This window comes from Atractosteus spatula, chromosome 5, assembly GCF_055471065.1.
Source record: "Atractosteus spatula isolate fAtrSpa1 chromosome 5, fAtrSpa1.hap1, whole genome shotgun sequence".
Classification (NCBI taxonomy): Eukaryota; Metazoa; Chordata; class Actinopteri; order Semionotiformes; family Lepisosteidae; genus Atractosteus; species Atractosteus spatula.
Genome location: NC_142710.1, coordinates 40,978,712 through 40,994,149, shown reverse-complemented (window position 1 = coordinate 40,994,149; position 15,438 = coordinate 40,978,712). Strand labels below are relative to the sequence as shown.

The 15,438-nt window shown below is 41.0% G+C and overlaps 1 protein-coding gene across 1 annotated transcript; it reads left to right on the top strand.

Annotated features, from left to right (window-relative positions):
• Positions 1 to 6,062: 6,062 nt before the first annotated feature.
• LOC148835085 (elastase-1) lies at positions 6,063 to 14,166 on the top strand. Its single transcript, XM_088917744.1, has 6 exons — positions 6,063 to 6,165; positions 8,515 to 8,624; positions 10,608 to 10,702; positions 12,001 to 12,281; positions 13,394 to 13,557; positions 13,960 to 14,166. The coding sequence occupies exons 1-6, from the start codon at positions 6,063 to 6,065 to the stop codon at positions 14,137 to 14,139; spliced, it is 933 nt and encodes a 310-aa protein (XP_088773870.1). The 3' UTR covers positions 14,140 to 14,166.
• The last annotated feature ends 1,272 nt before the right edge of the window (positions 14,167 to 15,438 follow it).

Here is a 15,438-nt window from a genome sequence, read left to right as displayed (position 1 = left end):
TGGCCCTGGTGTGAGTGTGTGTCTGTGTGTACAGTATATCTGTCTGCCCTGTGATGGATTGTCCTGTCCAGGGTGTATCCTGCCTTGTGCCCGTTGCTTGCCAGGATAGGCCCTGGCTCCCCTGCTACCCTGTTTTGGTTAGAAAATGGACGGATGGAATTCCTTTAGGAGACAGAATACTATTTATTCTGAGAAACACCACAGCCAAATAGCAATTGCATCAAACTAACAATTACTCAGCTCTTGACTTTTATCCCTCCCAATAGACACTCGTGTTGCAGAGGCCATGGTTGTCCTATGAGAAAGGTCATAGGCCGATTGTCTACCTGCAGTTTCTCCATAGCACAACCAGTATCTTAGGCCCAGCTGGCGCCAAGCCATCAACTTTACTCCATAGCTATTGTGTATAATAACAGTAATACATGAGGCATTTTTACATTATTGAACTTGAAAAAGTTATGGTCATTTTTAAGTACTTTTCATCAGGGATTTCCTCCGCTGATTGTTTCTGTTTTCAAATTTTATCCTGCCAGCTTTTCCATTGGCATCAATTTGATTTAGTCTAAGTCACACGTGTGATATTAACTATTTCCCACTTTTTATTCCCTAAGTTCAATGGACAGATTTAACAAACAAACCTATAGGTAGCCACAAGACCTAATAATGGTATTGTGATGTTACTGCCATTCATTAACCCCAGCTCAGGAACAATGAGACTCTAGAATTACATTGATGTAACTCACCCAGTCCATTACATTATGATGAATTATCCTCACAGAGGCATTCCTTCATTTATCAGCTCTCACTGCACAGAGGCACCAGAAAGGAACAGAATGATATACTAGAATTGACTAAGCCATGTGTGCCCTCTATCTAAGTGAAGGCACATACAGTATAAAAATGATAGGATAATGCAAAAAAGCTCATTTGTCTAGAGTGTAGTGACAATATGTGATGTTTTTCACTCAGGATGCCAGGCAATGTTCACGTATATGAGTATAAAGGAAAATCTGTTATTTTCATGAAGCAATTTGATAAAACCAATTGTATTGACATATAGTGTAAGGAATCATAATTAATTATTATAATTATTTTAGCAATAGAAGATTATGGATAGGAACTATAGGATTGCATAGTGTATGAAACAAAGTAAAGTTTAATGGGTCTGGTTTGGGTTCTATACTGATATTCATTTTTAATTGTTTGTTTAGGTATGCGTTCCTATCTTCTGTCTGCTCTAGGTTAACATTTGTTTGCAAGGGAAGAGTGAGGGTCTTTCTCAGCAACCTGTCCTTAAGAAGATTGTAGGAATATTTATGATGATGTTTGTAATAAAATGATAAATGCAACCTAGAAAGCTATAAAAGATTAGTGCAAACTAAAATATACACTGTATATATCTCACTCCTTTGCTGAAAGTTAATGTAATATAGCAAGTGACATCTTGGAGTTGGAGATTTTTTTCTCTCACGTAAACTTGAAAGACTGGAGAACATCTGAAGTTTGAAAAAAGAGAAACAAAACTTTTCAGTGGTGCACACAGCTTTAAACAAATCACTCTGTTCTTTTAGATTATCTCAGCTTGACCCTAGGACAGCAACATTTTTCAAATTCTGGACCAGACAGCTACGACTTGTCTTTCCAGACCATGAGCTCTAATTGATATCACTGTGGAATTTCTGCTTAGTCAGACCTGTCTCCATCGAGGGCCTCCAAAATCACAAGCTGGTGAAACTGGAGTGAACTAGTAATGAACTGCACAAGTGAACGAGGTCAGACTGTTTCAGCACTGTGACATTCCCAACACCTTCGTTACCCAAAGCTTCTGTAATGCCCAGGACAGTGTGATTCTGGACATTTATATTTATACTCCCTCCTACCAAAGTCATACGCCCAACAGGAGCAGTCCACCCAGTTTAAAGAACACGGCACAGCACATGGAATGTTCCATAATTCCTGAGGACTGCAAAGTAGTAGCATATGTGGTTTTTTCTTCAGTGTGCCAAGAAAACGAAGACTGCAATGAAGGGTTTCGAGGTATGATTGTTGCCTCTGGAGTGTTGCCGAAGGCCACAGTAGTAATGACTAATGTATCAGTTCAGATGACTTCAAGAGTTTGCAGATAAGTAACCATCAACTACAATCTACAGAATCTACTGACCTGCTGCTCACATCTTAAGTAAAGCTATATAAGCTGCTTTGTCAGCCTTCTGTGAACATTTAAAAGAATTAACAATTGTCTCTTGTTGCAGATATACTCACGGCTAGAATTCAGTCGACCCATTGTCAGGGTCATTTTCTTTTAAAATTACTAGAAGTAAAATTCTACTTATCTGAGATTAATTGACAACATTAAACCTTCACTTATTTTTTTATGTTTTTCCATTGTATTATTAGCTTTATAAGATGTTTGAATTTCTTATGTCATTTGGTCTGAGAAGGTTCTTTAGAGTGTGGAGAAGATATCTGTTAACCAAGGGTCCAGTCTCTGCCTGGTCTCACTCAGGAAGAGTGCTGAGCTCCTCATCTGTGTGCCCTGTCCTCATAGGAGTAGCTCTTCCTACTGGCTCAATTCATGTATTCGTTTTCCCTCTTTATGCAATACTAAGGAGCTGCTCACTATTCATGCTGCTAGTCAGACTGAGTGACAGATATTACTTATTCTACTGTCTAGCTGCCTTGCAATAACTCAGCAACACCATGGCCGTAGCAAAATTTTAATGCCCGATTTCTGTGTTTTTTTGTTAAGTGCTGGCCAAGGGAGTCATCACTTTGATCAAGATACTGCACTCTTACACATCAAGTGATCTGCTCTGTTTTTGACCAGCGCTTTTAGTGGCCCTGGTCTTCTACTCATTTCCAAGCTAAAACGCTTTTTCACCCTGAGTTCAGTGCTCAGTTCGCAGTTCAGATGAGCAGGCACATTCCCGAGTATTCACAGTGAAGGGGTCTTTTTGAGCGGCTTTTGTCATCTTTCAATGACTAACCCTGCGCGAATCAGCACTGATCACTGATGATGGTGGTAACACAGTATTTTTCATTGTCAAGGCAGGCCTTCTGCACTTCTAAAGCACTGTCAACGTTTTTCAGACACTTTACAGAAGTAAATATGTGTATGGAAATCGTCATTGTATTTTAAGCAATAATCTCCCTTATTTTGGTTTTGCGATATATTTTTGTTTGGAGAAATTGTCCGTCTGGAAACACCTCCTAAGTTGAACACCTCATGTTCTGTGTAATCAAGTGTGCTCTAGCCAGAGGGTTAAATTCCTACCGCTCAGTTGAAAAGACACAATATTTCACGACCTGTGATAAGGAATCGTCTGAATATACTGTAATAAAATGCAGTTATGCTGGACGACCAGTACAAATCACCTGATCTGGTTCAATGGCTCTCATTCTCATGTGCAACTGGTTTTGTGAAGCTTATTATCTAAAGACAGTATTTTTTAGAATAGGTGTTTTTTGTTTGCCAGAGATCAGTTGTTATAACCACACTCAACCCAAGGTGATGTCTGTTAGTTGTTCTTCTTGTCTTGGATATGTGAAAGTAGCAGAGTCTGTTCAGTCATCATACTGGCCAGTGCCAAAGTACAAGTAATCTCAGAACCTAAGAGCATAAAAATCTCTAAGATGAGGAAAAACTCTTCTTCGTAAAGATGTAGATCACTCTACACGTTGCTGATCTTCTCCTTCACAAGAGAATGTTAAGGACATGGATTTGTTCATTCCTACTTATTCAGCACCAATAAGTCAACCTTTATGGGAGGGAGTTTATGTGTCATATCGACCATTCCTATCTTTGGGAGTTAATCTGTTTCTTGTGAGAACTGAACTGTCTGCTTCTGTTTCAGTATAATCCAACATGCTGAAGGGCTGCCATCTGTCTTTAGAATTTATATTTAGCTCTGTACACAAAAAAATACACGTTGTGCCGATGTATTTTGGAACTGTTTTGTTTGATTGTCTATTTAAAAAAAAATAAAATTCCAGTGAACCCATCCTGTCCAGCAGAATATTTCTTTCCACAAATACAATTCTCTTTTAACAAAAGACAGATGTATCATGCTTCAAGATGCTAGTAAAATAGCACTCACAAGAAAATGTCTTACCTGTATATGATGCTGAATTTATATAATGGAAAGGATAACATTTTTAACATTTTCTCTCCAATTTCAGTCAGGATGGTTTAGCAAATGCTGGTTAACATGGATAAAATGTATGCTCACTATTAAGGCCTGGATTCATTTTCTTAATGAAAATGAAATAATATTTGTGTGAATATAACTGTATTTTGTTTTTCTATAATGACCAAACTAGTACAGATTTGACTAAGAACATATATTCCTGAATTTAACTTTTAGTAATCCAATTAACAAAGATTTAATGCTGAGAAAACTCACTAAACCATTTAGCTTTGTCTGTCCCCTTCTGAGTTAGAAAATTCAGGGTGGAGTAGCAGTTAGCGCTGCTGCCTCAGAGCTCTTGGCCTTTGGGTTCCGTTCTGCACTGGGATGACATCTACTTTATATGGAGCCTGCATGTACTGTACTCCCTGCATTCATGTGGGTTTTCTCTTGGGGCTCCAGTCACCTCACACTTTATAAATGTATGCCAGCTAGGCTTTATTTAGCTGTTCTTAAACTGTTTGTTTCTCCATTGCCCCACAATGCAATGGCATCCTATGGGAGAGAGAGGGAGCAGTCCTGTGCTCTAGTCCTGCATATGCCTTATGTTTACAGGTAAACTTCACTAGATTCATCTGTGGAAGTATTAACGTATCCTGAGATGAAGAAAAAGATGAAACGCTACCACACCAGCTGTTTCTGACATCACAGAAGACTAAACTAGGGCCAGTCCCTAATGAGACCATATTTCATATCATAAACTGGATGTTGAGGTGATTGAGTTTGTAAATTTATTCAAGTGAAAATGGAGAAAATGTTGAACAGACAGCTGTCTAAATACAGCTATTTCATGATTTGAAATACAACTTTTTCCTGGGGAACGGAAGAGGCTAAGAGACTGGGATCCAAATAGTACAAAACCAGCATTTTCTTTGGAGCCTGTCTACTGTCAGATCATACGGACAAAGACAAAGAAGGTTTAACCCAGAGAATAATACCAGGTCGTCACCAGTCGTTTCTAAGCATAAAAACAAGTCAAGTAACTAGCAATGTTCAATCCTTCTTAAGAGGAAAAACACTTACTGCTGCCCTTTAGTATTTCTGAATTTTGACAGAAAACTCACAAGTCTAATTTGTCCACCATTCTGAACAGATTTCTTAAAAAGGAACCCGAACTAATAATTATTCTACTCACCATTCTCTCTCTATTCTCCTTTCCTTAAGATGTCAGGAGTGCTTTCTTCAAAATGTTTAACACATAAAAAGCAAACAGAAAGTTTAGCATCTTAGCAGATTCCAGGAACTAAGATAGAAAGAACTAAAAGAAACAAAACTAGTTCCTTTCCATAAAACTTTTGCCTTTGACAAAGCAGACCCTCAGGGGCTGCAGCCCCTTGTTGTCCTGCGACCATCAACAGGTAACCCTGTTTAAGATGTCTACTCAGAACAAGCAGTTCTGTACTAAATATATGAACTGCTTCTTCCCTTAATCCTTCTGGTCTGAATTCCTAATTCAGGATTTTATTTCTCTTCATGAAAAGAGAGGCCACAGAAACTGCACACTTTATTACAGGATGAGTCAACAGGAAATGTATTCAAAAGGGAAGGGAAGCAGAGTGGGAAGAAGAAAGGCCTTGAATGTCTAGTGGGAGGCGATTGGAAAGGAGGGTGGCAGGAGGGGCCGACAGAAGCTCTAGTTTGGGAGTGGCAGGATGAAACTGCTGATGGGACTCGCAGGTGACTGGTTGCCAATGCAGAAGCCCCTGGCCGCGAAGCCAGAACAATCCAGCGCTCGGTGTCTTTGTTCAGCCACTTTGTTTACACAGGAGGGCATTGACACGACAATGGGAGGCTCCGGCCAGAGCTCTGCTCCGCTCCTGGCTGAATAGCCGTATAAATACGGGCGGCACAAAACCCCTCACCGCTGCTCCCAAAATGAGCCTCAGGAATCTGCTGCTGCTGTCCCTCTCGCTGGTACTGACTCTCACCCAGGGCTTCACCCCAGGGCGCCACCTTCAGCACAAACGTCTACAACTCGGTGAGTGTCTGTCATCTTTCACCAGCTGTAAACGACAGACCAGCAGATGAAAATGAAATACTTTTCACGGGGAAATCAGGTCTGCTTTAGGATCAGCTGCTTTTCAAAAGGCATACAAAATTACTTATCACATTGTATTGCTTAGCTTGAGCTATTAAGGTGATTCCAAGACGTCTTTTACTTCAGACCGCACCAGTACCACTTGGGAACAACATGCTTTTGTCACTTTTATTTTTTAAATAAATTTCTTAATTTTATATGCTACTGTTTCTAACAAATTGTGAGCAACTGTGACCAATGTAACTTGACCAATGTAATAATGAAGTACATATGCCAGTATTAATTAATGTTTCACAACAAAAGTCATACTTTTCAAGAAGGGAACATCCCTGACACTGGGGCCTCGGGTTCAATTGCTGGGGGGCTGTCTGTGTGGAGTTTGTATGTTAGTGTTCATGGGGGTGTCGTCAAGGTGCTGCAGTTGCTTCCCACAGTCCAAAGACATACCTTAGCTGGGATAATTGGCTTCTAGAGAAATTGGCCCTGGTGTGAGTGTGCCCTGTGATGGACTGGCATCTTGTCTTGTCTCCAGCTCCCCCACAACCCTGAATTGGATGAAGAGGTTAGAAAAGGAATATGTGGATTATGAATCATGTTAGGCTATGTGCTACATGATAGTTAACATAGAGTATACCGGTATACCAGAATAAAAATAAAAGTAAGAGTTGACTAAAGGAACACAAATATTCTATTATAAGGATAAGACATTCTGGATTACTTAATGATGAGTCATTGAACAAAAAATGTATTTTGTCCAGAGACAGCTGGGAGTGAATTAAGTACTGCAGAGACACTTGCAATAGAACCTCCTTAAACATTTCATCCAAAAGGCATAGAATTTATATGCGTAACATGTTTAGGGAGCACAGAATCAGTGGCTGTCTTCTGATAACTTACCCGTTACTGTAGTCAATAAGCACAGAACCTAACAAACGAGCTGGAGGCTCATTAATCACAAATAACCCCTGACAGCTCAGAGTGCTAAAAAATGAAGGCTGAATAAACTGAAACAAAAATATTTTCATCTATTCTAGACAATATGTTAATATCCTGTATTTTATATTTTAGTACCCTGTTTGTTTAACTAAAGTGAAAAATAACATGGTTGTTAGTAAGGACACAGGTGAGAAATCTGTCCCCAAAAAAGTGTTTTTTCAAAAATTATGGTATTAGATCAATACAAAAATAAAAAAGGAGAATTACTTAGGGATTTTTTGTAGGATGTCCTGCATGTTCTAATGTACACAATTTAAAAATTAAGAATGGCTGGAAATAAACAAAATCAAGAATGATTTTAATCTAGATTAATATATCTACGTTAATAATAAGATGTCTTATATTTAGAGTCAACATTTGACAGTACATTGCTAAACTTCCATTGTTTGTATGCTAACATTCTTATTTGTGTGAGAAATTAACTCGGTGCTGGAGACCAAGGCTTTGGGCTCAGAATCCGTTAAGCAGCACAGCTTGAGTGATGTGACGTGTTTTCGACTGAAATGTGACTCTGATACAAATGTTATCAGCTCCTGAAATAGAACTGTGAAATTACAATTCAGAGCAAGGAAAGAGGATGTCAAAGAACACAAGACTGTAGCATATCCCTTCCAGCACATTGATTGCTGTGTGTCATGGTCTGATCGAATTGCAGCTGTGCTATGGGAATGTGAATTGAGGAACTTCTTTTTTTATTGCTGTGCTATGTCTTATTTGAATTTAGTGCTTTAAAGGAAGGGTAAAACTAGGCATTGCAAACTGTTGCCCAGGGAAAATATAGGGAAGTATCCTGTATCCTAGCAATGATATAAGAAACAATAATAGGTAATGCAGCAATGATGTAGAGATTGTGCAGTGAAGCCAATTCTACTCTGAAGATATATCCCAATATTCCCACCTTTAATCGGGAATTGAAACAAACTTAATAGCAGAGGAAGTCTTTAAAAACCATAAGCTGAGAATCCCTGTGTTCATTCCATCTGCCCATTTTCTAAATGCTTCATGTAGTTCAGGGTCATGGGGGAGCTGGAGCCTATTCCAGCCAGCAATGGGCACAAGGCAGGATACACCCTGGACAGAACACCAGTCCATCACAGAGCAGACACACAGGCACAAGCACAGACACGTATGTTCACTCAAGGGCTAATTTTCCCAGTAGCCACTTAACCCACTAGCATGTCTTTGGACTATGGGTGGAAACCAGACCATCCGGAGGGCAATAATATATGCAATTTCTTATCTACACATGCATATCTGTTATAAACGTTGTGTGCTTCTGCGCCTCCTCTACAGATTGGCCCAAGGACTGTGGGCTTTCCCACTTTAAGCCCAACACTGCACAGAGGATTGTATCGGGCAACGAAGCACGACCTCACTCTTGGCCATGGCAGGTCTCACTGCAGGTAAATACCTTGGACACCAGCTGCACAGCACTGTAGCCTGTCCTGCATCTGGAGTTCCATCAGTTCTGGAGTTGCACCATTCCCCCCCCTCGTAAGAGACATCTTAAGTCACTTCCTTAAATTACTTTATACCATTTCCTCTGATAAACAAACAATAAAATGGCACTGTGAACTGTAACTTGCATCGCATACAGTGGGAAGTTTATTTAGGAAAGTACATTGCCAGGTATTGGTTATTTTTTATTTAGGAATAGATATTTTTTCTCATTTAGATCTATATTTATATCTATATCTATATTTATATATATTTAGATCTTATTTTCCTATCTTAGAATGGCACTTTATGACAATAACCAGCATAGCCCTTTCTCACATTATTTCTGACTCCCAGATGCAACACCAACACCCAAGTCTGTTCTGAGTCAGGCTTTCCCTTTCCTGGGGATAATGTCAAGCACAGTGTCCATCCTTTTATTTTAAGGATGTCCTGGTCCTACTTGCTTCGTTCCTCTGCTTCTTCAGTGATGAATCACTGAACAACTGTGCTAAATCTTACTGACTCATCCTTGAGTCACCCTGAGCTCTTTCAAATTCTGTGGCTAAACTATTCAAGAGCCTTGTACAGGTAAATGTGGTAGTACTGTTTCACCTTTTTATAACAGATAGGTTGAACACAATTTCCTTGTAGAAACAAAATAGCTCCCAATGTTAGAAAACTTTAAAAATGTCTCTTTCAACCAACCTAAGAGGAATTGCTTTCTTATTGGAATGGAACAGATGCTATCGTAGAGTGGGAGATAAATTCATATTATTCCTTATGATGACTTTTATTTACCTAAGCTTTACTGTGGTTCACTTGATTTAAACATGCTTTCACTGTGCTTTACTACAGTAGACTGTGGGAATTCCATTATGAACTACAGTATGACTGGTATACCTATACCAGTCAGCTTAGAGTGACAAGGGACAAGCAGCAATTCCTTTACAGTATATACTATACAGTTTATACTAAATATGGAATGCCCAATTTGCAAGTAAAGCATAGTGAATTAAGATTTAAATTACAGTGAAATTTACCAAGATAGAAATTCCTAAATGGAATTGTGGGCACTAAGTTTTGTGTGATGAATAAAAATCACACAACTGGATTGGTAACAGTGTCTTGAAGTCCAGCACTTACAGGTTAGTAGCTTGTTCATTTGCCTTATGAATGTCAATTTATCCCTGATGTTAAGTAACATAGTTGAATTTAATTTTTCAGTTCTATTAACATGTTTCTCTTTCTTTGAAAACAGAGCACGCATATGAATGCCTAGTTCTCAAATATGATTGCAAGGAAAATCCTGAGGCAGAATTAGACTTTGTAATTCATTGCAGCCATGCATCATTTTTTTATTATTTACTTATTCACCTGTTTATTTTTTAATAGAAGAGAATTATCTCACCTACGTACTGTGTGGATCGGATTTTGAACAATGCCTAGCAGATCGACACAGAAATCCATTGAAAAGGTGTTGAATCATGAATGTGATGTCAAGTGTGTTCATGCTGGGAGTTTTGTATTCAGTCATTCAGTATTCCTGTGAAAGTGACTTAATCATCACAACACCCACTACTCTCTCTTTCAGTAGAATATGTACTCAGGAGGCACTAAGTGACACTGATTTGCATTCCTGTTAAACTATGAAAATTCTACTTCAGAATAAGACTAAATACTAGAGCACAGTAGATTTACAGTGTTTCTTCAGTGATTGAGAAACCAAAGAAAGGAACAACATCATAGAGGTACCTTTTCACAGATTAAGAGTCTTAAACTTTAAGAGACATGAACAATTAGGGTTTAAAAACTGTAATTGCATTGCTTGGAATTCAAACTCTTCCCAGCAGGAAGCAAAATACTGTATATGCCCCAGTAATCTGTGCAATGGAGGCTTGCCCTCAGTACAGCAAGTCTGTTCTTCCTTACACTGTTGTCTGTCTCAGGTTCGTCCTCGAGGAAGTAAGAGATACATCCATGTGTGTGGGGGAACGCTGATCCACAAAAACTGGGTTCTCACTGCGGCTCACTGCTTTCAGAAGTAAGGCCTCAGAGCGCGATTCACCGATTTGGTTGTGCATTGTTTTCAGGATGGATGTCTGATGCTTCTTGAAAGCTGGCTTAATATTAGCTTTGGTGGAGTTCGCATCTTGTGTCTTACATGTATTTGTCAAGCTTGTACAGGAGAACTTCCACAACGCAGTTATGATTGTTGAAGGTATTCTATAGCTCATTTCCTCCCAACATTGCATTTCTGCCAAAATGTAGCAGATTACAGTGACAAGGTGCATCCAGCAATTCCTGTGACAAAAAGATTCAGTTACGTTTCTGACACCTGTAAAATTATTAAGAATCTCAATTTGTCATATGCATTACTAAGTAGTCAATTAACAATAATAGGGATACAAGGACGTTTTTCTCTCGTTCAAGGTGCTTGACAATGCTTCAGAAAAGTGTAAAGGTGAAAAAGCCTATCGTCTAAGGCCATGGCAAAACTGACAATTAAAAGGGTACAAAGAGTAATACATGAGCTTAAGTTGCAAAAGGTCACAGCAAAAGTTGTAAGGCAATGCACAGGGGAAAGAGTTATGTTTTCCCGAGAAGAGAGATGGCATCTGTTTTCTCTATTTGACAATCATTTTTCATGTCTGCAGCTGGGATTCCTCCCATGTCACCACTGCAGACTCGCACTCAGCACAACAGAGAAGGTGCTCACTCCAACATTAAGACAAGCTCTTGTGCTGCTGACTTCCTTTCAAGCAGCAGTTCTAAAATGTATACCAATGAGCTTGTGAGACACTTGGAAGATGAGAGTAAATTTGATTTAGCATGACCCTCCATTTTTTATGCTGTCTCTGAGGCTCCTGGGTACTGTTAGTAGGGTAACACAACCGAGATTTGTCTTATTCATCTCTTAGCTGTAATATCATTAATGGTGCCTACTTCCACGACCACAGACTACGCAGTTACTGTTGTGTAAAGCATGTGCAAACCTAAGAAATACAGAGGCAGACCTTTAAAAATAGCTTTGAATTCACAACAATTTCTGACTGAACGCCTTGTGCAGGTCATTTGGGTTCAGACACTGATCACATGTATAAATCATGCTTGGAATCCTACCCTATAGTCAACTCTAACTCATACCTAATCGGTCTCAGAGTGTGGACAGACATATCCAGGGGCCATTTCTGTGAAGTCAGGACTCAGCATAAAGAGGTCTCAGTTTTTTTTTAAAGTGTGACCGATAAAAAGCTTTCTGGAATGCTCCTGAGAGCTGGGAGCTGCTGATAAAGAGCTGGTTTGGGAGAGTGATCTTGTGCTGTGGTTTCTGGGCCTCAGGGGGAAAGCGGAGGATGCTGGGAGCTGGCGAATTGTCCTGGGGAAGCACCGCCTGAAACAGTCCGAAACAACCGAGCGGGTCTTTCCCGTTCGGAGGATCTACCGTCATGAGCGATTCCGCTACCCGGTGCACAGCGAGCTGGACTACGACATCGCCCTGGTCAAAGCTGCCCGCGACATCCCGCCCAGCCACTTCATCCGGTACGCCTGCCTGCCGCGCAAGGAGAGTCTCCTCAAACCGGGACACTACTGCTGGGTGACAGGCTGGGGCGACACCCGAGGTAACCCCCCAATTTGACAGCACAATCTGTGGTGAATGCTTGATGATTTGAAACTTAACCAGCTGTGGGTGGGGTGATCCATCAAGGCAGAGAATCTGAGCGGTTTTGTGATTCTGTCCTAATAACTTGCTGGGCAGAGAGAAGGCTGTTACCAAACCCAATGAGCACAGCTGAGCCCAAGATGTCCTGCTCATTCTGGACTTGCTAAGATCCTCCCATTCTTCTTTCTTGTGCGTGCCTCCTGCCAGTGTAGATTACACATCGTACTGTGCTTGGTTGGTCAACAAGAAACAGGCACAAAAAAAACACACTGAGAAGACAACGTAGTGCAGGCAGTCAAACTCAACTTGCGTGTCGCACATGCACACTCCACACTGAAGGCACCATTCACTTCCAAGCCTTATGCTGCAAAGCTACAATACCCAACATTAAGAATAAATATCACTGGATGTTAGTAATGAGACTGTCTAACAGCAGGTTATAGGAAAATGTCCAGTCGAAGGCATTAATGTTGTAATAATAATAATTGCTTACACTTATATAGCGCTTTTCTGGACACTCCACTCAAAGCGCTTTTACAGGTAATGGGTGGACTCCCCTCCACCACCAGCAATGTGCAGCATCCACCTGGATGATGCGACGGCAGCCATTGTGCGCCAGAATGCTCACCACGCATCAGCTGTGTTATTCCTTTTGATTTTTGGGCAGGAAACTGCAACCCTGAGTGAAAGTGTATACAGTTTTTCTCTTACAAGTGGGCCCTGAGGAATTTATTATTCTATTTTCTTACTTAAAACAGGTTAGCAGTTTTACAGATCCATAATAGCTGCCTATACAAACTGCTGCCCTGGAACAGGGAGGCAGACCCCAGCTGTAAAGGAAGTTCATGGTCAAAGGATGAGAACTGACAGACAGATGCCTGCTCCGGGGAGCAGAGCGGACAATCGGCAGAGTGGGGAAGGAAAGGAGGAGCAGGGGAAGGAGGAACGAAGCTTGGGGAGGATTATGGGAGGAGCTGGGAGGAGGAGTGAGAGAGAAGAGCAGGGTAAAGGAGGCAGTGTCTGAAGGTGGCTCAAGTGACTGACGTTCTGTGGGCAACCTGTGCTTCGCAGGGGGAAAGGAGAACGTGTCTTTGGCTGAGACTCTCAATCAAGCTCGCCTGCCCATCATTGACTTCAGGACCTGCCGGCAGAAGAAGTTCTGGGGCGACCGAGTGCGAGACTCCATGATTTGTGCGGGTTTCCAGGACACTGAGGGGCCACCAGCTGCGTGCCAGGTAACTTTGGGGGTGTAGACAGATGAAAGAAGCCTCTGCTTTAGACTCAGAGGAAAGAGGAGGAATAAAGGGGTGCAGTGGAGGATGTTTGTGAGTCACTTGCACACTAACAAGAGCTTCCCTCACCACGTATGTTTGGCATTTTGGTGCCCAAGCCCTGAAGGAGACAGAGAGTCTATCATAGTGTGCCAGGGAGGAAATGAGTTTTGTGAAAAGAGGGCAAGTCAGTAACAAGAGTGGACAGAATATAAGTGGTCAGGTATGAAGGCTGAAAACATAACCATTTCTCTAATGCACAGCTCAGGGTAGTTGGGGGTCTTAGTCTCCTCTATCTGAAGCCGAAGGAGAAGAAGAGGAGACTAGCGTTGTCATTGATGGTGTAACCGTGTGTCCTCTCTGCAGGGAGACTCCGGAGGTCCCCTCCTGTGCCAGGTGGGCCGAGACCACTGGGAGGTGCATGGGGTGGTGAGTTTTGGACCCATCGGCTGCACCGTTGAGAACAAACCCAGTGTCTTTACCCGCACTTTGGCCTACCTGCCCTGGATTGAAGCAACGAGAATCAGGGATTTCTTCCTGCGCTGATCTCCGAGCTAGAGACCAGCCAGCACTCAGCTGTCAGAGCCAGGGTTTCTCCTTTGAGACAATTACTGTATCTCCTGGATTTCCCTGCTCCAAACAGGGTGTGTTCTTAACTGCAACAATTTTCAATACACATAGGCCTGTCCTGCCAAAGCATATAGGCTCCAGATCCTTTTTTTCTGGAACCTACTGACAGACTCTGTTGAAATCAACCCAGGTGTTTGGCTTTGACCAGGTCTTGGCAGCTGTGGTTCTCTTCCAGTCTGTTCCATGAGATAGGTCTGTGAAGGAATCCCAAGCAAACTGAGATGAGAAAACTCCCTAATTTTCACTAGTGTGAGGTCAGAATGTAGGGATAAAATCAGGCAATTAGGTGATAGGTAGCCTTTCTCTTCTCAAGGAAGTGGAGAAGCTTATAGTCTTTTACATATTTTTTTAAAACATATTTCACACAAAGGTTTAATGTTCTCCTGATTACAACAATTACATATTCTATACATCTAGGGGTTCCACCTTCCTCAGAACGTGAACGGTTTCAAGTTGCTGTACTTTTAACTGCGCTTAGTTTCATTGCCCAGGACAGCAACAAGACATTCACATACTTGCAGTAGGAAAGAGAATCTGTTGGCTGTGTAGACTGTGGCGATCTTAAGTTTTATGAAAATAAATGTGTTTCTTGATGTCTTGGAGTTTTGTTTAACCACCCTGGCTGAATCACAATTGTGTCCAATCAAAAATAACAAATCTTGTTACAGCAAACAATTGCAAACTAAAAGCAGCTGAAACCTTATTCAATGTTGATATAGGTAACAGAAAAGATCAACCTGATGCTAGTTGCTCAAAAAGACTAAAACATGAATGTTTCGAAAATATTAACAACCTCTCAAAATGGTAATAGATAACCATATCCAAGAAAAGGACTGACAACGCTATTGAGAATTTCCTGTCATTCTATTCACCAGACTCACTTTGGTATTATTAACTTATTACAACAAGGTCTGAAAACACTATTAACCTTGGTCACCTGCTCAAGGGCAGAAACATTTCCTCGAAATCGGCTTTTGGACACAGAACAGGTAAGTTGCACTGCAGTGACAGCAAGAGGCTGCTAAAACAAACTTTTGGAGAATTCGGTGTCTATATTATCTGTGTGGCTTATTAGAGCAAGTCATTAAGGACTGTCATGGAATTTTATCAAAGAAGAGCCAGGAGAGGCATTCTCATTCACTCAGTAAGGTATTTATTCATATTGCAATATGGGACGAAGCCATCACCCGTCTGTGCAGAGAAGTGAAAGCTGAT